The following is a 25,081-nucleotide window of genomic DNA, read 5'->3' as shown; positions in this document are numbered from 1 at the left end:
CCCGCCTTCCGAGGAGGAAGATGAGGGTGCTGACTGTGAGTTTCGCTCTGAGTCGTTGTCTGAACCATCTCCAGATGACAACATCGGCCCATCTATGAGCTCACCCTTTCAAGATCTCCGTATCTATGCTGACCAGATGGCCCGTATGGCCAAGGCATCGGAGATCGATGTGTCATCGGCGGTACCTAAGATGAAGGATAAGCTCCTCTGTCGCATTTACGGTGACAACCCAGCTACAGTGGGTTTCCCTATACTGGAAGGCTTGGAGGAGATTGTGGAGAAGGTCTGGAAGTTGCCTTCGGATCTGCCAGCCACTTCAAAGCGCATCGAGCAGATGTATAAGATCAAACAAGGCACGTGGCAGTCTCTCATCAAACATCCTCCACCATTATCCTTGATAGCCGAGGAGGTCCAGCAAAGGAAATCAGGCTCTTCCTCTGTTCCACCTGATAAAGAGGGAAAGAAGATGGACGCCCTGGGTAGACGCCAGTACTCTGTCTCTGCACTGGCCCTCAGGATAGCCAACTACCAAACTATCATGGCTGGCTATCAGCTCTACCTGTGGGAGAAGCTGGCGTCTTATGTCACTGACCTGTCTGCAGATAAAAAGGCAGTGGTGTCATTGCTGCAAACGGAGGCCGTTCGATTATCAAAGCAGCAGATGAATGCGGGGAGTCATGCTGCCGACACTGCTGCCCGAGGTATGGCTTCGGCGGTACTCCTAAGACGGCATTCGTGGCTGCGGTCGACGGCTCTCTCGCAGGAGGTAAAGGCCAAGATCGAGCATCTGCCCTTTGAGGGGGATTCCCTCTTCTCCAGCACTACAGACGAGGCGCTAAAGAAGAAAAAAGAGGACAGGCAGACGGCTCGTCCATTGGGAGTGACCCCAGCAGACAGGTCTGCGTTCAAACCACGGTACTCATCCAGATACAACCCGTATCAGTTCCACAGGAGATACCAATCACGTCCGTACTACCATCAATACCCTCCTTCTCAACGCCAGTACACCCCTACGCAGCAGCAGAGCAAGAGGCATAGGCCCTTCAAGTCCCGCTCGTCTCAACCTCCTGCCCAACAGAAAGATCCGCAGGGAGCGGGGAGGCAGTTCTGACAGTCTGGCCCTACTGCAGCCCTGAACTTTTCGGACAGGCTGAAGCCTTTCTTGTTTGAGTGGGAGTCAATAACATCTGACTCATGGGTCTTAACGATTGTTGATAAGGGATATGGGCTAGAATTCACTGAACTGCCAATGTGTACTTCACCATTAAGGGCTGTGAATAATACCTTGGTTGAGCTAGAGGACGAAATCAAATCCCTCTTGGCTAAGGATGCTGTGGAAGAGGTGGCATATGAGGAGTCTGAGAAAGGCTTTTTTCCCGTTTCTTCCTGGTCCCTAAGAAGGATGGAGGTTTACGCCCCATTTTAGATCTACGAGGGCTGAATGCTTTTCTGAGAGTGACAAAGTTTAAAATGGTCACGCTGTCTGCTGTACTTTCCTTATTAAAAAAAGGAGATTGGTTTGCTGTCCTTTACTTAAAGGACGCCTATTTCCATGTTGGGATCTTGAGGGAACACAGGAAATTTCTGAGCTTCGTTTATAAACAAATGGTATTCCGTTACAAGGTTCTTCCCTTCGGCCTATCCACAGCCCCACGAGTATTTACCAAGTGTGTGGCTCCTGTGGTGTCTTTTCTTCGAGAGAAGGGCTGTACCATCTATCCCTACCTCGATGATTGGTTAATAACAGCGAGTTCAGAGGCTAGGTTATTGCAAGATGTGGAGTTAGTACTAGACACTTGCAAACTCCTAGGTCTCCTTGTAAATTTTGAAAAATCTAAGCTGACACCAAACCGCACTGTGCCTTATATTGAGGCGGTGTTGGACTCGGTGGAGGCTAATGCACTGCTGCCCCCAGAACGGGCACGATCCCTAAAGGGCCTAGTGTCCTTGTTTAAGAGAAATCGCTTCCAAGCTGTGCGCATGATACAATGCCTACTGGGACACATGGCAGCTGCTACATCAGTGGTACCCTTTGCGAGACTGTGTATGCGTCCGCTTCAAAATTGGTTTGTGCGGAGGTACAATGCTCTGCAGCACCCTCCATCTCTTAAATTCTCCATACCCAGAGTCATTTTAGCCTCGCTTGACTGGTGGCTGTCAGATGAAAATTTGTTTAAAGGGACCCTGTTTGGCTATCACCATCCTGAGGTTTCAGTGACTACTGATGCATCCCTGCAAGGATGGGGGGCCTATTGTGGTGCTGTGTGTGTACAAGATGTGTGGTCAGAAAGGGAAAAGAACCTGCATATTAATGTGCTTGAACTAAGAGCTATTCGTTTTGCACTTGTGTCCTTTACAGTGCTTTTCAGGACCGTCAGGTGTTGGTGCAGACGGACAACACAACCGCCATGTATTACCTGAACCAACAAGGGGGCACAGCATCCATGATTCTCTGCAGGGAGGCCACGCTCATTTGGGAATGGGCGATCAAGAATGGTGTAATACTCCGTGCTATACATGTAGCGGGATCAGACAATGTTCAGGCAGACATCCTCAGCAGGGTACACACGTTGGATCACGAGTGGGGACTAAACGCAAAGTACATTGGGCCGATCTTTCAGATGTGGGGCCAGCCAAATATAGACGTGTTTGCGACATCAGCAAACACAAAGGCCAAAATTTTTTGCTCGCGGGCAGGGAGCGACCCCCTCTCTATTGGGGATGCCTTCCAATATACGTGGACCCGCAGGTTGTACGATATGTTTCCACCTTTCCCACTAATACCACGGGTGTTGTGCAAAATAGAGAGCGACAAGTCAGATTGCATTCTAGTAGCACCCTTCTGGCCGAGGCAGCTGTGGTTCCCCAAACTGCTGGAGATGTCCAATCGGACGTATGTGAGCCTACCGCCCCGACAGGATCTCCTGTTGAACGGGAGTCTGTTCCACCACGAGCCCAGGAAGTTACATCTGGCTGCTTGGTGGATTCGACCCTGCCTGTAAGATTTTCTGAACCAGTAGAGAAAGTCCTCTTGAATGCGAGGAAACTTTCCACTCGGCGAGCTTACACTGCTAAGTGGCATAGGTTTGAAGCGTGGGCAGCTTCAAGGAATGTTGTGCCTATAAGTAGCCCATTGGGGATGGTCTTTGATTATTTATGTGACTTGAAAGACCGGGGACTTAGAGTTACCTCCCTGAAGGTGCACCTTGCGGCTATTTCCGCATTTCACGATCAGGTTGATGGATACACTGTGTTTTCACACCATAAGTCTCGCCAGTTTTTGAAGGGAATGTTTAATCTCTACCCGCCTGTATCGCCCCCTGTGCCTCAGTGGTCTCTCTCCCTGGTCCTTGCTAGATTAATGCTGCCTCCCTTCGAGCCATTGGCCACATGCCCGTTGGACTTATTGTCCTACAAGGTTGCGTTTCTGGTGGCTATAACATCTGCCAGAAGGGTTAGCGAGCTGGCTGCTCTTAGAGCTGACCCTCCATTCCTTCGTTTTCATACGAATAGGGTGGTTCTGAGACCTTGCATCAAGTTTTTGCCCAAGGTGGTATCTGCTTTCCACCTATCACAGGAGATCACTTTGCCTGTGTTTTTTCCTAATGCTGCTACTAAAGGGGAAAAGGCCCTTCACGCTTTAGATCTGAGAAGGGTTTTGGCTTTTTACCTAGACAGGACTAAGGAATTCCGAAACAGCCCCCACCTTTTTGTCTGTTTTGGTACGAAGGATAGGGATCACAAGGCGTCATCGCAGACGGTGTCCAGATGGATAGTGTCGGCCATTGCTAGGGCTTACGCTTCTGCCAAGGTTGACTGTCCTTTGGGGATCAGAGCCCACTCCACACGGTCTCAGGCGGCTTCCTCAGCCCTTTTCAAGGGTGTGTCACTGGTTAACATTTGCAAGGCTGCAACGTGGTCATCCGCTGACATGTTTGTGAAGCATTATGCTGTTGATGTTAATGCTGACCAAGATGTTGCTATGGCCAAGGCTGTTCTCCACTCCTTGTTCCCCTAGGAGTGCGCTGGTATATTTTGCTCCAATAATGGAGATGGAAACGTTGTATATAGTTATGTGTATATACTTTATTGTATGTTGTTGTGTTAATGTGGAGCAAGTATGTTGTACCAATATTGGGGTGGTTAATAAAATGGAGTTGGATTTCACCCCGCCTTCCTTTCTTGTGTGAAGCTTGGTACTCTCCCATGTGTGGAGGCACAGAAGAACGAAGATGAAAACAGGGTTAACATACCTGTAACTTATGTTCATCGAGTTCTTCTGTGCTGACACACATCCATCCCTCCTGCCCCGCTGTGAATTCCAAAAAAAAAAAAAAATAGAAAAGATGAGTAAATGTCTTTGTATACGTATATGTATTGGATGGCGGCGGCAAGGGAGAACTGAGGGAAGGGGGCCGTTGGTCGCTGGTAAAGCATGTGACCGTTTGGGCGGGAAACGGTTGCTGAGGCGCGCGACAAACGGCCCCTTCGGAGCTGAAATAAGCTGTAAAGAATCTTCCGGCGGCTGGCCTGCGCCTGCGCAGTCCCCATGTGTGTCAGCACAGAAGAACTCGATGAACATAAGTTACAGGTATGTTAACCCTGTTTTTTGCCAGTTGCATTGGCTATCAGTGGAGAACTGGGTCGGGTTCAAGGTTTTGATATTTACCTATAAAGTCCTATGCAGACTGGGCCCAGCATATCTATGGGACTGTCTCCTCCTGTATGTACCCCAGAGGACACTTTGTTCAACAAATAAACAACTTTTGATGGTCCCTGACCCAAGGGAGCGCTGCTTGGCCTTGTCCAGAGCCAGGGCCTTCTCAGTCCTGGCACCGACCTGGTGGAACTCTCTGTCTGATGACACCAGGGCCCAGCAAGATTTGTTATCTTTCCTCCGGGCCTGTAAGACATGTTTTGGTGGAGGCTAGGCTGGGCCCCGCCGGCCACATAAAAGATTTGTCCACAACCCTATACGTGGGCCAGGTTGAAGCACACCATTTTATTGTCATTTTATAGTCACCATCTGAGGAGAATGTTTTATTGTATAATGTGTTTTAATGTATTATTTAAATAAAGTTAAGTGTTTAAATTGTATGTAAGTGGAAATGTTGTATTCTGCCCTGAGCCCACCTGACGGGGAGGGTGGACTAAAAATCTAATATATAAATAAGTGAGAAGCTGATTCCTTAAAATCTGCAATAGGAGCCATCTTTGGGTTCTTACAAGGCCTCACCAGAACTCTTAAACCAGCAACTTTGTGAAAACCGATAGCAGCAGTCAGCATAGACATTCTCTCAGTGGAGAAAACATCTCAAAAAGATTTTTCAGGGGGGCAAAGTTAATGAGTCTACTTGCAGTACACTGATTTCCAACGCGGAGACTGAATGTGGTGCTATCAGCCCTAACCAAGTCACCATTTGAGCCAATAAAGGGCATACTGCTAAAATGGCTAAAGCTAAAAACCATTTTCCTAGTAGTCATAACATCAGCATGACGGATCTCAGAGATGAGCGCACTATCCATATGACCGCATCTGCATTTTCCACAAAGACAAAACAGTATTAAGAACGGACCCAAAGCATATTCCAAATTCCATCTTTCACAGGAAATTAACCTTCCTTCCTTCTACCTGAATCCAAGACACCCAAAAGAAAGGGAATAGCAGAGCTTAGACATGAGACGAGCTCTTAAGATGTACCTAATCATAACAGAACAAGTATGTCAGACAGACTCACTGTTTATCAACAAAGTTCCTGCCAGAGTGGGACAAAAAATGTCATCATCTGCAATTGCATACAACTTTAAGACCTGCATGAAAGATGTATATAGAGCACTCAAATTTGAAATATCTATGGGGATAGCTGTCCACTTGGCTAGAAGTGTGGCAGCCAATGCAGCCTTACAATAGAATGTATCAGTAGAAGAGCTGCCACGTGGTCTTTATTATCAAGGTTCATCAAACACTACCAACTACATACCTATGCATCAGCAGATATAGCTTTCGGCAGGAGAGTACTACAGGTGGTGGTCCATAAGTAACTGCTTTGAGAGCACCCAAGATTTCCTCCACCTCAGAGGGAGAACAGACCTTTGGATGCTTATCATGACACTCCTCCTCCTCTGAGGACAGGAGGACATCTTGCCCTTCCAGGATCTTCATCCGCCAAATACAATCAGATTCTAGCTGAAATCTACCTCTTCTGCCTTTACTGCCTTTACTATCCTTACTAACATTCTTACCTTTGCATACCTTGTTTTTTAAGGGCAATAGAAAAATGAAATAGACTAACCTCATACCGAAGGAATACACTGCTGCAGGGAGTCACCCGAACTAAGGAAGGGTGGTCCCACACCCCAAAGGAAAGAGGAAGAAATCATCTTCCTACCTCCCTGATTGAATGGTGTGAAACACCCAAGATGTCCTCCTGTCCTCAGAGGAGAGGTGGTGATTTTATTTTTATTTCTCCACAGCCAGCTTGCTTTCCTCTGGGTTCCCTCACCGTCTCACTATGTCACGAGACCTACTGTGCCTCATGAGAGAGCAAGAAGGCAGGAAGGGTAGCCCTTCCCCTCACTTTAGGCACGCTAGGGCTGCCTAAGGTTCAACAGTAATGGAGAGAGACAATCATATTCTCAGAGATTCTTTGATAATTAAAAAGGTTATAGGTATATTTCATAGAAACATAGAACTGAGGCATCCCAAGGGTTGTCTAGTCCAGCTCCCTGCACAATGTAGGAAATTCACAACTACCTCCTTCTCCCTCACCTCTCTCAGTGACCCCAGCTCTATGCCCAGAGGAAGGCAAAAATCCTCCAGAATCCCTGGTCAGTCTGGTCTGGAGGAAAATTTCTTTCTGACCCCAAAGAGGCAATTGGTATTAATCTGGGCATATAAAAAGAGGCCATGAGAGGCAAGCATGAGTTCATCCCTTCATGCACTCACTCTCTTGATCTGTGTTCATTCATATTAAGTCAGAGAATCATCATAGCTGTCAGATGACTAGCCTCTTTTTAAAAACCTCCAAGGAAGGAGAACCCACCACCTTCCAAGGAAGCCTGTTCCACTGAGGAACCACTCTGTCAGGAAGTTCTTCCTAATGTTTAGCCAAAAACTCGTTTGCTTTAATTTTAACTTGTCATTTCTGCTTCAACCTGCTGGGGCAACAGAATATAACTCTGCTCCATCCTCTGTGTGAAAGCCCTTCAAATATTTGAAGAAGGCTATCATATCACCTCTCAGTCGTACTCCTCTCCAGGCTAAACATATCCAGCTCTTTCATCCTTTCCTGATAAAGACTTGGTCTCCAGACCAATAGTTAATAGTTACATTTTAGGGCATTGGATGGAGGGGTGTGCACCCCAAAAAGATTTGGGTTTCCCCTGCAAAGGACCTCTCCTAACCCTCCTCTCATGACCACCCAAGTTTCAGGGAGATTGGATTGGGGGGGATGTTTTGCCACTCCCCAAAGAAGGTGCCCTTATCTACTGCTGATCTTCATTGTACTGTATGCAGACCAACCTTCACATCAGAGAACCACACTAAGAAAAATTTAATTTAAAATACACAAAAGCATATGAAGCAAGGGACGCTCTTGCAACTAGAAGCAAACTGAAGCCCCTCTCCCCTATATAGCCAAACTGAGGCAAGAAGAACAATTTCACAGCAGAGAATCACCAGCGAATCACACTAAGAAAATTTCCCTTTCCCCCTCCCCCCAAATCACTCTCAAACCAGTCTCCTCCTGGTGCAGTCATCAGGTTCAGTCAATTCCTGGTCCATTTCGCTTGCAAAATGCCACCCTTAACCATCTAGGAACCCCCCTCCCCATTTTCCCCATAGGGAACAATGGAGATTGGCAGTGGATAGGGGCACCTTATTTGGTGCGTTTTGCTTGCAAAATGCCACCCCAGCCACCTAGAAAGCCCCCTAGATTTCCTCTGCAGCATTTAAAAAAACACTCTCCTCCCAGAGAATCCCTCCTCCCTTCCCTGATTCCCTCCCTTCTCCTCCTCCTGCCTCTCAGTCCAACCCTCTCTTGTCCCCTCTTCCATCAGCCATAGAGAATAATGGGGTGGATAGGGGTATCTTCTTTGGAGGTCTTGAGAGGAGGATTAGAAGAGGATCCCCTTCAGGTTTGGTGCAGTTTGCATGCAAAATGCCACCTCCAGCCATCTAGAAAGCCCCACTAGCAGCAGCAGCACAGTTTCCTCTTGGCGTTCCTTAGGAATGGTAAGGAAAAGACTGCTTCTGTGCTACCCAAAGCTTAACGAAGCTTCAGGTAAGCTTTATTTTGGCATTCTCGAATTGCTTCAGCAATGCTGAGGTTGATTCGGGAATGCCAAAACATATCGAATTAGGCCCAATCCGGGTGAAAAACCCAGATCCATAACCCAAAGCACACATCTCTAATTGCAAGTGGTATGCAGGACATTTAACATGACTCTTTTGTGTAATGGTAAATGAAAATGTAGTTCTCTGCAAGCTGCAGAACAAATACCACTGATAGTATCTGTTTATTTTGAACGTTGCCATTTTTCAGCAAAAAGACTTAAAAGGAACTTTAGCTGAAACTGCTAAATTGTGATTTATTAAATGGTTTTATTCCCCCCCCCCATTGACATAGGGACTTTGAATTTTTAGCACACTACAAGTGCTTTTTTCCCTTAAAAAAGTGCCTATTCTCAGTTTCAGTTTCAGTTTATTTAGCTTAACAGCCCATAGGCCATACACTCTAACAAAGTTTAAGAGTTAAAAATAACAGTTAAAGAAAAGGTTGCCACATCTACATGCAGCTTTTACAAAGCCTACTCAATAATAGTCTTAATTTTGAGGAATCAGGAATGTTTGAATGCCTCAGTAGCCCTTTTTTAAAGAATCTCTCTCTGGCTAGTTCGTGCTTTGGACAGTGAAAGAAGGTATGGGACAGCGAGTCAACTTCAGCCAAAAGGCAGTCACAGAAGCGTTGATCCGATGGTATCCTGAGGAAGTGGCTGCGACCCTTCATCTGGGCTGTCGGCAATGCATTGCAACGTGCAACCATGTATGACCGCCCCAGTTTTGGGACTACCAGCATATTGAGGTAATGAGGCAGGTCAAACTGGGTAGGATATTTAATTCTCACATAGAGCGGGGAGCATTTTTGTGCCACGTCCTTTTGAAGGGAGTCCCAGTCCTACTTAAGCAGCTTCTCTATGAGTAGTTCTTGTCTTTTCCCAGTTAAAGTTCTTGGGTCCCATGAACCTAATTTGTTCAATTCCGTGTCCACAGTTCCACCTTAACCAATAGTGCTCTTGGGCTTCTGATTTAGTGAAGACTGGAAGAGCTTTAGAGTTTTGCAGTCTGTATTTGAAGTTTATTATGGCTTTCCAGATGATTGTTGAGATTTTTGGAAGGCCCAGTTCAAATTATATGACTGTAGAGGCTATACATGGTGGTAGAGCAAGTATTTTCCAGAAGAAGGTTAAGTGGAGCTTGTCAAGTTGTTCTATTGGGCCCAGGAACCATATCGGGGAACCATATAGTATGTGTGGTATTACAAGAGCCATGTTTAAAAGTGTTGGTACATATTGAGCTCCTTGAATGAAGAATCCCCTTAAAGCCAGTAGAGCTAAGCTGATTTTCTGTGTAACATGTTGAATATATTTGGACCAAGATAAATTCGACTGGAAGACAGACGATTCCTAGCTATCTAAATTCGTTGACTTGTTGTAATTCATATGTACCAATTTTCCATTTGTTGTTTGTTTTGTTGACTTTGAGACCATGATTTTGGATTTATCTTTGTTTATCTCCAAGAGTTTGTTGTTACAGTAGGCTATAAATGCTCTTATAGTTCACTTTAGGCCAACCTGGGTTGTGGAGAGCAAGACAAGGTCATTGGCGTATAGCAAGGTGGGCACTAGGCAGTTGCCCAAGCATGGTGCGTGGGTGGTGATGCCTTGTAAGCTTGGAACAAAGTTTAAATATAGGTTAAATAAATGAGGTGCAAGGACACAGCCCTGGTGTACGCCTCTTTGGATAGGTATTTGACTTGACATATATCCCATTTTGTTTAGTTTGACACGTAATACATTTTCAGAGTGCCCATTCTCATGCTGTTCTCCCCTCTCAGTCCAAGTCCCAAATGCCCAAGAGATGCTGGAACTCCATAAACATGTGCTGGTACTCCATACTGGCACATACCCCTTGGGAAAAAAAGCCTGACTATAGTTAATATACAAGCAAAATATGGAACTCAGCAGTCATTACAGGAATTAATTAGCTTAATATATGTAGTGATTAGTCTGTATTTATCTTATAATTTTTTTTAAAAAAATAAATTTCTATTAAAGCAAAAAAGGGGTATAGAAAAGGGGGGAAAGGGGAAAAACAAATATAAAACTGTGTTACAAGTTTGTATTTTGTATTTGTTAAAATACGAAATACCAGAGTCATGACCCTTATGGATATTAAAATAGCTGTTGAATATTTTTCCAGAATAAGCAACACATACAAAGTTCAAACCTATTTCTACCTGTTATTCTATTAATAATAAAGAGGGGGGGGGAACCAATTGTTAACATTAACACTGCTTATTACTTCATATAACTGATTATCACAACCTTTAATAGCCTTAAAATAAAGTACTATTAAGAGTTCTGACCTCTTTCTACTCCATATTTTCATTACTTTTTACTTACACTTTACATAACTGTAACAGCTGTAATTGACTTATTGCCAAAGTTTATAAAATCTGTTATCTTTATATCACTAATTATTTTACAATCGAGTTATCAAATAGATCACAATACAATCGTTTTCAAATCTGCAGAGCTAAAGCATCTTATAAATTTTATCCGTTATAAGCAAAGTATTTTCCCCATTTCTCTTCAAATTCTTTAATTGGCCTTCTGTTTATGTAGTTTGTCAATTTTGCCATCACCGCATATTCTGACATTTTGTCCTTCCAAATTTCCCTGGTTGGGCATTCTCCTTTCCATTTGCTTGCTATTACCACTCTTGCCGCCGTCAGCAAATATCGAAATAGTTCATGTAATGTTCTGTCCACATCGTCTGGTATAATTCTAAACAGCAAAGCACAGTTAATTTTTAAAATCTTCTGAATCTCAGCATGTATTTAGCATAAAAATTAAAGGTACCTGCATGGTTGGTTTGTAAATACAACTTTTCAGTTATTTTTTCCATTAGGAGGAGATCCCAAATTTTATTGTACCATGTGTTAATTGTAGGTATTGTTTTTCATTTCCAGTATAGTGCTAGTGAGGTTTGGCTGCAAAAAAGAATGTCGTTATTAGATCCTTTCAAACAGATGGTATGTTTTGGTCTTTCCAAATATTGAGGAAAATAATTTCTGGTTTTAGAGGTATCTTACATGATGTTATTAGCTCTATCTGGCTTAAAATTTTATTCCAGTACTCTTACATATTGGCATTTCCACCAGCAGTGTGCATAATCGCCCACTTTCCCACATTGTTTCCAGCATAAAGGTCGTTTCCTAGAATATATTTTGGATAATTTATGTGGGGTCAAATACCAAAAGTTAATAACTTTGTATGATTGAAGATTGTTATTAATGACTTGTGAACTAAACAGTTGGGAGTCCAAACTTATTCCCATTCCTTATCTGATATATCAATTCCGCAGTCTTGTTGCCATTTTTGGTGTACGGCAAAGCTTGATATTTCTGTATTATTTAGTAATAAACCATACATTTTATAAACTAAGCTTTTACGAGTAAATTCTTGAGTTTGTTATTTGTTCAAACTCTGTCCTTGGTTTGTTCATTATTTCATTCAGTTTTGTATCCTTTGCAAAATAAATCAATTGAAAATATAGAAACCAGGGTATTTTTTGTCCTCTTCTTTCTTCTAGTTTATTTTTTCCCAATAGTCCTGTTTTGGATGCTATGTCTACTAATCGGGTATTTTAAAATTGTTCTTTATCTCCTAAATTAGTTATTATGTGTCTTAGTGACAGGCTTTTTTGTGAAGTGATAGTTGAAAAGCGAGAGATTCATTTTCGTTCTTCTGTGCAGACACACATGGGGACTGCGCAAGTGCAGGCCTGTCGACGGAGAAATCTGATAGCTTCTAAAGAGCTCCGCTAGGGGTTGCCACTGCTCAGTCACGTCGCCTAACCACCTTTCCCGCCTAAACGGGGCACGTGACATGGGTGGGGCGACCCCCTCTCCCTCAGTTCTCTCTTAGCTGCCGTGAAGAGAGGAACTGTGCTTCTGAGCTCGTCTCGCTACTCCTTTTCTGACTGGATCTTCTTGGTACCGAACGCTTAGGACTGGTTTTTTTCGACTCCCCACACTGTTGGTAAAGTGTCCGGTTGGTTTTTTGACTACGGTCCGTTTTTGACTATCCGATTTACTCGTTGGCGGTTTTTCACCCCGATGCTTTCAAGATGTCGCAGAAGGCTCTCTTTAAGAAATGCTCCCAATGTGAGATGAAAATGACCCATTCTGACCAACATGATATGTGTCTTATATGCTTGGGGGAGGGCCACAAGGTTGAGACCTGTCATTTTGGCCAACAGTTCACCCCCAAGGCAAGGAATGAGCGGGCCCAGCGCCTTGAGGCCTCCCTTTGGGAGAAAGATTTTTCGGCTGATTCCCTATCACCGGGTAAGTCCGTAAAAGAGTCTCAGCTGCCGACTCCTGCACTTGCTAAGCCCGCGGCCACTCCGGATCGAAGATCTCATGCTGGATCTGTAGTCTCTACCCGTTCATCAGTCCCTGCAGCAGTGAAAGTCTCGGAATTGAGATCATGGGCTGGATCCATTGTGTTGGTACGCTCGGCTCCGAGGTCGGATCTGACAGTTGCGAAGCCTTCGGATCCGCCTGCTTCTTCTGATCCCAGATCCATCTCCAAACCACCTACAAAACGGGTGAAAAAGTCTAAGCACCGTTCGAGTTCTAAGTCTGATTGGAGCTGAGGAAAGAGCACACAGCATAGAGATAAGGTGCTTCACTCGACTCCTAGGACACCGTCTCCACACCTTAACTTGCAGAATCACTCAGCCTCTGATGGGGACGTGATTGAAGTAGTGCCTACTACTTCGCATGCTGAAAAGTTGGTCTGGACTTCCGAGTACGGTTTTGAACTGGCACCTACACAGGAAGGGATGCAGGAGGAGGAAATTACTTCTCGCTGCCATTCTCCATCCCCAGTGGCACGAAGTGACACTAGTTCTGTGGTGTGTCATGCGGGACAACCCATTCGGCACCACCACTCGATGACTTGTTGTGCGCCACTGAGTCACTACTGTTGCCCTGGACTGCTACATGTTCCGGACTACTTGGATCCGAGGCCACCAGCGTCAGCCAGGATGGCGTGGCTGCCTCCCCCTTCTCTGGTTCCAGAACATGTTGACTCCGAAGAGGAGGGTGAAGTTCCCCAGCATGTTTCTCAGGACGCCGCATCCGAGGCTTCAGATCCACCGCCTGATGAGAACATGGGACCCTCGGCCGCGTCCCCTTATGAGGATCTGAGGCTTTATGCTGAGCAGATGTCCAGAATGGCACATGCATTGGACCTCGATGTCTCTTCCACTACTCCCAAAGGAGGAGGGAAGCTGTTGGGCAGACTCTACAGCGATGCCCCGGTGACCATTGGGTTCCCCATTGTAGGTTTGGACGAGGTCATTTTGAGGGCCTGGGAAAGACCAGCAGAGATGCCACCCACTTCGAAAAGGGTGGAAGTGATGTACAAGGTGAAGCATGATACATGGCCGTCACTGTTCAAGCACCCGGTCCCTTCTTCTCTGGTAACCGAGGAATTCCAAAGGCAGCGGGCCGGCGCACATTCTGCCCCAGTTGACGAGGGCAGGAAATTAGATGGTCTCGGTAGACGTCAGTATTCCATATCTGCACTTGGCCTTTGGATTGGCAACCACCAAGTGGTCATGGGAGGATATCAGTTATACCTCTGGGAAAAGTTATCTGAGTATGTTACAGGCCTTCCTGATGGAAAGAGGGCGCTCTTCACGCTCCTGCAGACCGAGGCTATTCGTGTGTCCAAGCAGCAAATGAACGCTGGTAGACATGCCGCAGAAACTTCAGCAAAAGGCATGGCAAGTGCTATCTTAGTGAGACAACATGCCTGGCTTCGATCTACTGCTTTGCCACCTGAGACCAGGGCGAAGGTTGAGGAGATGCCCTTTGAAGGGACTACCTTATTTGCGGCTGCAACTGATGAGGTTTTATCTCAAAAACGGAAGAATCACCAAACAGCGAAATCCTAGGGCATTGTTCCGGCTGACCAACGTTATTACAAACCAAGGTATTTCCCCAAGCATCAGTATGGGTACCAACGCTATGATCGATCTGGTCGGCATTACCAGCAGCAGCCAAATACTTACCCAAGGCCCTACCAAGCGTATCAACTGCAGCACTCCAAGAGGCGACCCTACCGGCAGAGGCCTCCTCAACTTCCCACTCAATGCAATAGAGACACCCAAGGCCCAGGGAAGCAGTTTTGACCGGCTGCAATGCCACCCGACCCAACTCCCTGTTACACTGAGAGACTGATGCCGTATCTTCCAGAATGGGAATTGATCACGTCGGACTCTTGGGTTTTGTCAGTCATTAGACAGGGGTATGGGTTGCGATCACTAATATGATGCCTGAGTTGGTGATGGAAATTCAATCTCTGCTTAATAAAAGGGTGATTCAGGAAGTGTCTGATTTGAATGTCTTTCATGGTTTCTTTTCTGAGTTCTTTCTAGTCCCAAAAAAGGATGGCGGCCTTTGGCCTATTTTGGACTTACAGGGTTTGAATCTTTATCTCCGGTCCTCGAAATTTAAAATGGTCACCCTTTCAGAGGTCTTGTCCCTTCTGTCCCGAGGGGATTGGTTTGCGGTGTTAGACCTAAAAGATGCATATTTCCATGTGGGAATTAGGAAGGACCACAGGAAATACCTCTGTTTTAAGTACCACAACAGGGTATACCAATACGCAGTACTGCCCTTAGGAATAGCTACCGCACCTAGGGTGTTCACGAAATGCATGGCCCCTGTGGTTGCTTATTTGAGGACTCGGGGCGGTTCTGTCTTTCCATACTTAGATGACTGGTTATTGACTGCGTCATCGGAAGATAGGTTGAGAGAGGATGTTACCATGGTTACTGCAGTCTGTTTGTGACTAGGTCTAGTGATAAATGTTGTCAAATCAAAACTTGTACCATGTAGGAAATTGTTCTATATCGGGGCGGACCTAAATTCTGCACTGGGTAGAATGACTTTACTGCCTGATAGGGCGCAGAAGATTTGCTCCCTGGTATCCTTTTTCTCTAAGAAAAGGTATCAGACCACTAATAGTATTCAGAAACTGTTGGGGCATATGGCCACCACCACAGCAGTAGTCCCCTTTGCCCGCCTCAATATGAGGGGTTTACAGAATTGGTTTGTGAGGCGTTTTAATCCGCTGTTGCATTCTTCGAACCCAACGCTTCACTATCCCACAATCAGTACTTTGTTCCTTACTCTGGTGGACCTTGGAGTCCAATCTAACTTATGGTGTGCACTTCGGACCCCAACATTGGGAATTGAGTGTTACTATGGATGCTTCCACAAATGGTTGGGGAGCTTATTGTGGTACCCTATCTATTCATGAGGTTTGGGGGCACTCTGAGCAGACACTTCACATTAATGTGCTGGAACTTAGGGCTATTCGTTCCGCTCTTGTTTCTTTTACAGCTTTCGTCAGGAACAAGAGTGTGCAGATCCGTACAGACAATACCACTGCAATGTGTTATGTAAACAAAGAAGGCGGAACTGCATCTTTAACTCTTTGCAGATAGGCAGCTGCCCTGTGGGAATGGGCGATTGCGAATGGTGTATCCCTACACGCTATTCACGTAGCAGGAACTGACAACTCCAGAGCGGATGTGCTCAGTAGACTGGTGCTCTCCAATCATGAATGGTCACTGAATATGGTTTACCTTGAGCCTGTGTTTTTAACATGGGGCTTTCCAGATGTAGATCTATTTGCCACAGTAGACAATGCAAAGGCCCCAACTTTCTGTTTCCTTGCAGGGAATGACCCTCAATCAATGGGGGACGCTTTCCAGTTCGTTTGGATAGGTCGTTTCTATTACATATTCCTGCCAATCCCCTAATTGCCAAGGTACTACGCAAAATTCAACAAGACAACACGAATTGTATTCTGGTCACTCCGTTTTGGCCACGACAAATCTGGTGGGCAAAACTTCTAGAGCGGTCCAGATGGATTTTCATATCCCTTCCCTTGGCCCCAGACATCCTGACATGGGGGACTCTATTCCATCACGACCCCGAGAGGCTACACTTGATGGCTTGGAGAATATATGCTCAATAGATAATTTCTCTGCAGAGGTTAGGGCTGTTTTGGTTAATACTAGGCGGCAATCTACTAGGTTCTCTTACATGGCTAAGTGGACACGTTTTTCAAAGTGGGTCCGGGATAAGGGGTGCTTGCCTGATTCATGCCCCCTATACACTGTCTTAGACTACTTGTGCTACCTGAGCGCACAGGGGTTTGCTACGTCTTCTCTTAAGGTACATTTGGCTGCCATTTCAGCCTTTCATCAGCAGGTGGAAGGAACTTCAGTTTTCTCCCACAGGCTGTCTCAGAGGTTTCTGAAGGGGATGATGAATTTATATCCTCCAGTATTGCACCCTGTCCCACAGTGGTCCTTGTCCCTAGTGCTATCGCAGTTGATGTTACCCCCCCTTTGAACCCTTAGCGACATGTTCCTTACAGCTTCTGTCTTGGAAGGTGTTTTTCCTGGTTGCTATAACATCTACACGAAGGGTGAGCGAGTTATCTGCTCTGAGAATTGATCCACCCTTTTTGCAGTTCCATCCAAATAGGGTGGTCTTGAGGCTGTGTATTAAGTTTTTGCCTAAGGTGGTGTCGGCTTTCCATATGATACAAGACATTACTTTGCCCACATTTTTCTCTGACCCTCAGTTGAATGGAGAACGGGCCTTGCACTCTTTGGATTTGAAGCGTGCCCAGTCTTTCTATTTCAACAGGACGAAACCCTTTCGAGACGATAAGCACCTTTTCATTTGTTTTGCAGGGGGCAATAAGGGCAAGAGAGCTTCCTCTCAAACCATCTCTAGATGGATTGTTTCTGCCATTCAGACGGCGTATCGCCAAGCCAAGGTACCTTGCCCCTTACAAGTCAGGGCACACTCCACCAGATCCCAAGCCTCATCTTCTGCGTTCTTAAAGGGGGTCCCTATAACACATATATGCAAGGCTGCAACTTGGTCTTCATCTGACACCTTTATTAAACATTATGCAATAGACGTTAACACTTCCCAGGATGTGGCAGTTGCCAAAGCAGTTCTACACTCTTTATTTGTGTAACACAAAAAAAAGGAAAGAAAAAGAAAAGCAAATTATAGTTAGGGTGCTACAATAAGGAGAAAGGAACAAATAAAGTTTATATTTTGGCTCAGAGTTGTAGTAACCATATGGATACTGGGTTAACCTTGTTTCTTTTGCTCTGTTTGTATGTCATTATATGGTGCCATTTTATGACTTATACGATTGGTACTTGTTGACAGTAAATGTTGTTTTCTTCTGGAGAGTTTTCACCCGCCTCCTGTTATTGTGTCTGGAGCTTGGTACTCTCTCCATGTGGGGATGCACAGAAGAATGAAAATGAATATGTAGTTTTACATACCTGTAACTGTTGTTCATTGAGTTCTTCTGTGCAGACACACATCCCTCCCTCCTGCCCCGCTGTGAACTCTCAGATAATAAATAGTTGGGTTCGCAGCGGCTCAGGAGAACTGAGGGAGAGGGGGTCGCCCCGCCCATGTCACGTGCCCCGTTTGGACGGGAAAGGCGGTTAGGCGACATGACTGAGCAGCGGCGACCCCTAGCGGAGCTCTTTAGAAGCTATCAGATTTCTCTGTCAGCAGGCCTGCACTTGTGCAGTCCCCATGTGTGTCTGCACAGAAGAACTCAATGAACAACAGTTAAATATGTAAAACTACATATTTTTAGTATTAGTTTATTTTTATATTTATTCCATATTTTTAAGATAGCTGTCAAGAATGGGTTATGTTTAATTTCTGTGGGTCTGTGTTTCAGAGTCATCCAAATTATATCTTGTGTTGTGGTAGTATATTGTTGAACATTTAAGGCTTTAATCCAGTCAGTTTGTTCTTTGTCTTGCACTATATGTATTACATTGATTATCCTAACAGCTGCGTTGTATAGTTCTAAATCAGGGTAACTATATCCGCCTTGTGATTTCTTTTTTTAAATTATTTTAAAGGCTATGCTTGGGTGTTTATGTTGCCATAGGAATTGGTTTAATATTGCCTGCCATTGTTTTAATAATTTGATGAGAATAAGCAGGGCTTTTTTTCTGGGAAAAGAGGTGGTGAAACTCTCCATTATGACATGTACGCGCGCAAAGCGCACGTGTGCCGCTGGAAGCAAACAATGACGTTACTTCCGGGAAGTGACGTCACTTCCGGAAGTGCTTCTGCCTCTGGAACTGACACTGCTTCCTGGACGTGACATCACTTCCAGAAGATGTCTCTTCTAGACAGATTAGTGCCCAACTCACCATGGAGAATAAAGGCAGCCAACACGCAGACTTTTTAAAATTCACTTTTAACATGAAAAGTGCTCACTATAGAGGGAGGGCGGGGGGATAATAGCAACAACCACAGCATGTTTATATACTGCTCTTCTAGACAGATTAGTGCCCAACTCACCATGGAGAATAAAGGCAGCAAACACACAGACTTCTTAAAATTCATGTTAGAAGTGCCCACTATAGAGGGGAGAGGGATAACAGCAACAACCACAGCATGTTTATATACTGCTCTTCTAGACAGATTAGTGCCTAACTCACCATGGAGAATAAAGGCAGCAAACAGTTTTTTTAAAATTCACGTTAAATGTGCCCACAAGAAGTCGTCCTCCGGCTCACAAGCCACGAGGAGAGCCCATACCGGCCTTGGAGCTGTGCCTGCTCATAGCGCACGCTGTCACTGAGGTGGGCGAGTCCTCCTCCAGCTTGCAGGCCGCGAGGAGAGCTCGTGCCGGCCTCGGAGCTGCACAAGGAAGCCGAGTCCTCCGCCAGCTTGCAGCTCCAGCTTCCGACGCCTAAGTGGCAGGTGCGGAGGAGAGACTGCGCCCTGCTCACATCCACTTCTCAGTGCCACGGCCACCCCTCCTCCGGCTTCCTGACTCATCAAAGAATTGAGTTGGCGATGGTGAGCTGGGTTGAAGGGTCTTTTTTTTTTTTTAAACAAGTCTCTGCTGCTGCTGCTGCTGCTGCTGCTTCTGCTAAAAGAGAGAGGCAGCAGGCAGCGCAGGAGAAAAAGGAATCACGTGGGTGTGGCCACCACTCACGTGATCTCTTTTTAGAGGTTCCAGAACAGCATTCTGGAGCGTTCCTCCTGAAAAAAAGGCCTGGGAAAATAAGTATAGGGAGTGATCTAAATAGGAATAATAACTTGGGCAGTATAAAAGATTTTATCAGATTGTATCTTTCATGCCATGAGAGCTGTTGTCTCTCCCATTTACATATGTCTGTTTTAATTTCCTTTATTTTGTGTACACTAGGGGCCAAAATTGTGGAAACCTTTTGGAAAAAGTGCATTTTTGAGGTTTGATGGCTCATAACACCACTTTTTTGGGAGTAATACCATAAAATTATATATCAATGGAAAGATAATTTAATCAAGAATGTAATGCAACAATGTTTGTTCAATTATCTGTATTCTATCAAATGTTATAGCCAAATAACCAGGAAAAGGAAGCACAACTTGCTTAGGTTGATATGAAGTAGCTTTCCTTCATTTGAATGTAGCCAATGAGCATGAGTCTTTAAAGAGCCAATCAGGTGTCATCTTGTTTTGGCTATGAGCCAATCAGGTCACAGTAGGATTCAGCTATTGATGTCATGTATTGGAGCTGAGAGGAGATCATTTGGTGGTTGTGGATTTTCTGGGCTGTATCGCTGTGGTCTTGGCATTGTAGTTTCTGACATTGCCAATGCCAAGACCACGGCGCTACAGCCTGGAAAATCCACAACAACCATCATTCTCTGGCCGTGAAAGCCTTCAACAATATATAGGAGGTCATTTGTCAGTGTGTTATGTGATTGCTATCAAGTTGGTTTGTTTGTTTTGTGTTCTTTCATTTAATGAGCTTGTAAAACGTAATAAAATTAAAGAAATGGCAAAAAGAGTTGACTGGTCACCCAGAAAGTGATGTAAAATAGTACTATTAAGTGAACAAAGCTACAGTTACGAAGAAATTAAAAGAAAAATTGGTGGAAACTTAACCAAAGGTGGCATTTCTAAATTTTTGAAGAGGCATAAGGCAACTCAGTCACTACAAAATCAGACTGGTAAAGGCAGGAAAAGGTGCACACAAGCAAGGGATGATAGAAGAATTGAGAGACTGAGCCTAGGTGACAAAAGAAAATCATACAGAACGAAATGGCACATTCAATGTCCGTCTTCTGTGCAGCCCCACATGGGACTGCGCCTGCGCAGGCCTGCCGACCGGATTTTTCTTTTCTAACTAACGTCCACTAGGGGGCGCACGTCCGATCCAATGCGCATGCGCGGCCGTTTCCCGCCCGAGCGACATTGGGCGACGTCGCCCCCTTTCCCCTCAGTTTCTTCTTTGCCGCCGACCGGTAAAGATCTAGCTGTTCCGCTTGTGAGGAAACCTTTTTTTCGTGAGAGATCGTTCTAATCTTTTGTCCAAGAATGTCGGAGAAGTCGTTGTTTAAACGCTGTTTGACTAGTTCTACGAAGATGACGAGGACGGACGGGCACTCCGTTTGCCTCGAGTGCTTGGGTGAAGGACACATTGTGGAAAAATGTGAGCGTTGCCAACGGTTCACCCCGAAGGCCAGGGCTGAGAGGGCTAACAGATTGAATGCCCTACTCTGGAGACGGGCAATGCGGGCTTCGGGAGCCCCTGATACCCCGGGGGGGCCACCACCGACTAGTGGGACGGCCAAGACTCCTTCAGTGAGGGGATCTGTCCAGAGCGCCGCTTCTTCCTCCCGCTCTCGTTCGCCGGATCGGCCCCGGCAAGCCCCGACCCCGGATCCGAAGGAGCCTGCGAGTTCCGTGTCGGGTTGCAAGCACTCGGCTCCGAAGTCGGATCCGACTCGGAAGCGGCACCGTTCCAGGTCTCCGGCGAGGTCGGAACCGACTACCACACCGGCTCCGAAGGTGCCGAGGTCTACATCGGAACCGAACATCCCTGCTGGATCGGTTCCCAAGCCATCGGATCCGACATCGGCTCCGACGTCGTCGGTTCCGAAACTTCCTGAATCAGCGCGCACTAGCCTCGCTCCGAAGACGAGTGCCCGATCGGATCCGAAGGCATCGGATCCGTCGCCCGTCCTGACATCACCGGATCCGATAGACCGGAACCGAAGCACCGATCAGACTTCAGCCGCCAAGTGCGAGAAGAAGTCGAAAAAGAAATCGAAGCACAGGCAATCGGCATCGGTCCAAACGGATGAGGTGCTCTGGGAGAAGCCTTCGACTCCGTCGCCGCACCTGTCACCTCCATTGTACCACTCCACTGATGATGATGGTGACCTGCCCGACGCTCCGCCTCCGGTAGCCCAGAAGTGGCAGGCTGGCGACTACGCGGATAGAGAGGACCGGCCTTACCACCTCCCTCGGAGTGGATATGACAGAGAGGGTTCCCTGTATGCCAGCTCTCCATCGTTTGGCAGGGAATATTGGGGTGACACTCGGAGTGAGTTCTCCCACTATGGTTCTCCCAGGCACGTCTCGCCTTACCAACGTGCAGAACCTTATCAGGGCCCGAGTCCCAGCCCTCCATCTGACCTGTCACCGGATGACATCATCATTGGGACCGGTCGTGTGTCACCATCTGAGGACTACTGGCTCTATACTGAACAGATGGTCCGGATGGCCCGGTCTTTGGATATTGAGATCTCTGCTGTAGATCCTAAACCAAAAGATAAGATTCTACAGTATGTCCAGTCTGGAAATCCTCCAACCATCGCTTTCCCCTTCACCGAGGGCTTGGTGGAAATCATTACTAACATCTGTGAGAAGCCGGCTTCTGTGTACCCAACATCTCGCAAGCTAGAGGCTCTGTACAAGACAAGAGATGACGTCTGTACATATCTCTTGCGCATCCACCTCCTTCTTCCCTCATTACTGAGGAAATGCAGACCCGTCAACGCCAAGGGTCTTATGCTGTGCCCATCGATAAGGAGAGCAGAAAATTGGATTCCTTGGGCAAGAAATTATATTCATCTGCGGCCCTGACGCTGAAAATCTCCAACTACTCAGCCATCATGGGAGCATATCAAATTTTCCTCTGGAACCTCATGGCGGCCTTTATGGAAAAACTTCCTGCAGACCAGAGGGTATTGGCAAAGGTGGTTCTGGATGAGGACCTGCGGCTGTCTCGGCAACAAATAAATGCAGGCCGTGACACAGTTGATACCTCTGCGAGGGCATTAGCATCCTCCGTCGTACTCCGCAGACACTCGTGGCTCCGCACAACTGCATTGCCGGTCAAGACACGTAATAAAGTGGAGAATCTGCCTTTCGAAGGCCCATCTCTGTTCTCATCCAAGACGGATGAATATTTGTCGCAAAAACGTAAAGATTGACTCACGGCCCGCTCCTACGGTATTCTCCCGACCAGGCCGTTCACCGAGAATCGATTCCAGTATCGTTCCTCGCAGGGCTATCGTGGGCGACAGCAGAGATACCAACCGTATCCACGTTATGGGTCCTACAGGCAATTCCAGCCACCTGCAAGTTCCTTTCAGCGCCGTAGGCCTGCCTACCGACCGCATCGTAATCAACAAGCCCATGATGCCAAAGAGTCAGCAACGCAGCCAAAGCAGTTCTGACTAGAATTCGAACAGTCTGTTGTGTTTGGAAACAGATTGGTTCAGTTTGCCTCTGCATGAGCAGAAATTACGTCTGATAGTTGGGTTCTTAAAATCGTTAAAGTTGGCTATAAAATTCAGTTTGATGTTTACCCAGTGTTGTCTCTTCCTGACCACTCAGTACAATCCTCTTCTGATAACTTACAGGCTGAGGTTGTAGCGCTACTGGAGAAGGGGGCTGTGAAGGAGGTGCTCCCTCAGGACCCCCTCTTAGGTTTTTACTCCAGGATGTTCCTGGTAGACAAAAAGGATGGAGGGGTACCTTAGACCATCTTAGACCATCTTAGACCATCTTAGACCTGCGGGAACTGAATAAATTCGTTCTCGTCAAGAGGTTCAGGATGCTTACCTTGAACACGGTCCTCCAGTTAATGCCCGAGGACATGTGGTTCGCTGTCCTGGACCTCAAGGATGCGTATTTCCATATTGCCATCCATCCTCATCATCGGAAATATCTTAGGTTCCTTTGTAACAATAAGGCCTACCATTACCTGGTGCTTCCCTTTGGTATCTCAACAGCCCCACGAGTTTTTTCTAAATGTATGGCTGTTGTAGTGGTTTATTTGAGGGAACAGGGTTGTACCATCTATCCCTACCTTGACTATTGGCTTCTAGCAGCACCCTCTCCTACTGCACTCCTGGCCCAGATTCATACGGTGATGCTCACCTGCTCCCAGTTAGGGCTTTTGGTTAACTTACAAAAGTCTAACCTTACCCCGTCCAGGAGAATACTGTTTATCGGTGTGGAATTGGATGGTGGTGTAAACAGAGGTTTTCTGCCCAGGGAGCGTGCTTTAAAGATTGGCAGGATGGTGAACCTTTTTTCTAAATGCAGGTTCCAATCCGTAACAGCTATCCAGAGGCTACTGGGCCTCATGGCCTCTTCTACAGCTGTCACCCCTATGGCCCGGTTGCACATGCGACCTCTCCAGCTGTGGTTCCTATCGGTTCATGATTTTGAACACGAGTCCCAGAATAAACGGTATTCCATCCCCAGAGGGATTATCCGGGCCTTACGATGGTGGCTTGATGAGGCTAACCTCCTTGGGGGTGTTGCTTTTGGGTCCATCCAAACCGAGATCACAATCTCGACTGATGCCTCCACGGTAGGATGGGGAGCCCAGTGTGGTGCCCTGAGGGCACATGGGGTTTGGTCAGAGCAGGAAAGGAAAGATCATATTAACCTGCTAGAATTGAGAGCGGTCCGTTATGCCCTTATCGCGTTCGCAGACACGCTGCAGCAGAAAGCAGTTCAGGTGCTCACAGACAATTGCAACCTGAACAAACAAGGGGGCACTACATCCAAGGCCCTCTGCGACGAGGCCGTTCGGATCTGGGACTGGGCCATGGACAGAGGCGTGTTCCTTCATGCGGTCCATATTCCTGGCACCACCAATGTCATCGCGGACAAGCTGAGTCGGATGCGATTCGACAGCTACGAATGGACCGTAGCAGACAATTACCTGAACGCCATCTTTTTGGACTGGGGGTTCCCAGATGTAGACCTCTTTGCGTCAGAGACCAACAAGAAGGCCCCACATTTCTGTTCCAGGGGAGGTCTAGGTCACCATTCCCTAGGCGACGCGTTCCAGATACGCTGGACAGGGCACCTGTTTTATGCCTTCCCCCCGTTCCCACTATTGTCTCAGGTCGTCAGCAAGATCCAGAGGGATGGGCCCCACTTGATTCTAGTAGCGCCCTTCTGGCCCAGACAAGCATGGTTCCAACATGTCATGCAGCTTTCACAGGGGTTATATTATCGGTTCACACTGAACCCGGACCTTCTGTCCGACAAAGGGGTTTGGTATCACGACCTACCCAAACTCAATCTCACTGCTTGGCACATTCAGGGACGGAAGGGATGTCTGACAGGGTAGCTGAAATTTTGCTGAATGCCCGTAGAGACACCACTCGCAGGTCATACTCAGCTAAATGGAAGCGTTTTGAGGCCTGGGCTGCTGGCAACGAAGTGAATGTTTGGGATTGCCAGTTGTCTTCTGTGTTTGAATTCCTCCTGTCCCTAAAGGACGGGGGACTCTCTAATTCTTCTATTAAAGTTTATTTGGCTGCCATTTCAGCCTTCCACCCTAAGATAGATGGGAAGACGGTGTTCTCCCACAGTTTGTCGAAGTCTTTTTTGAAAGGGTT

General features: G+C 46.5%; 1 protein-coding gene across 4 annotated transcripts in view; it reads left to right on the top strand.

Moving 5' to 3' along the window:
- The window catches only part of FUT8 (fucosyltransferase 8), a 219,302-nt gene that overhangs the window by 90,818 nt on the left and 103,403 nt on the right, over positions 1 to 25,081 (top strand). The window contains exon 1 of one of the 4 annotated variants that reach the window (XM_054972299.1): positions 9,042 to 9,083. The exons of the other annotated variants lie outside the window; for them this stretch is intronic. Coding sequence (XP_054828274.1) covers positions 9,043 to 9,083 — 41 coding nt within the window. The 5' untranslated portion in view covers position 9,042. Of the gene's footprint in view, positions 1 to 9,041; positions 9,084 to 25,081 lie in introns of those variants that run through there. 4 annotated transcript variants of the gene reach the window in all.

The sequence above is a fragment of the Eublepharis macularius genome, chromosome 2 (genome assembly GCF_028583425.1).
Source record: "Eublepharis macularius isolate TG4126 chromosome 2, MPM_Emac_v1.0, whole genome shotgun sequence".
NCBI lineage: Eukaryota > Metazoa > Chordata > Lepidosauria > Squamata > Eublepharidae > Eublepharis > Eublepharis macularius.
Note: the sequence above shows the minus strand (reverse complement) of the source record. Positions and strands in the feature narration are given on the sequence as shown.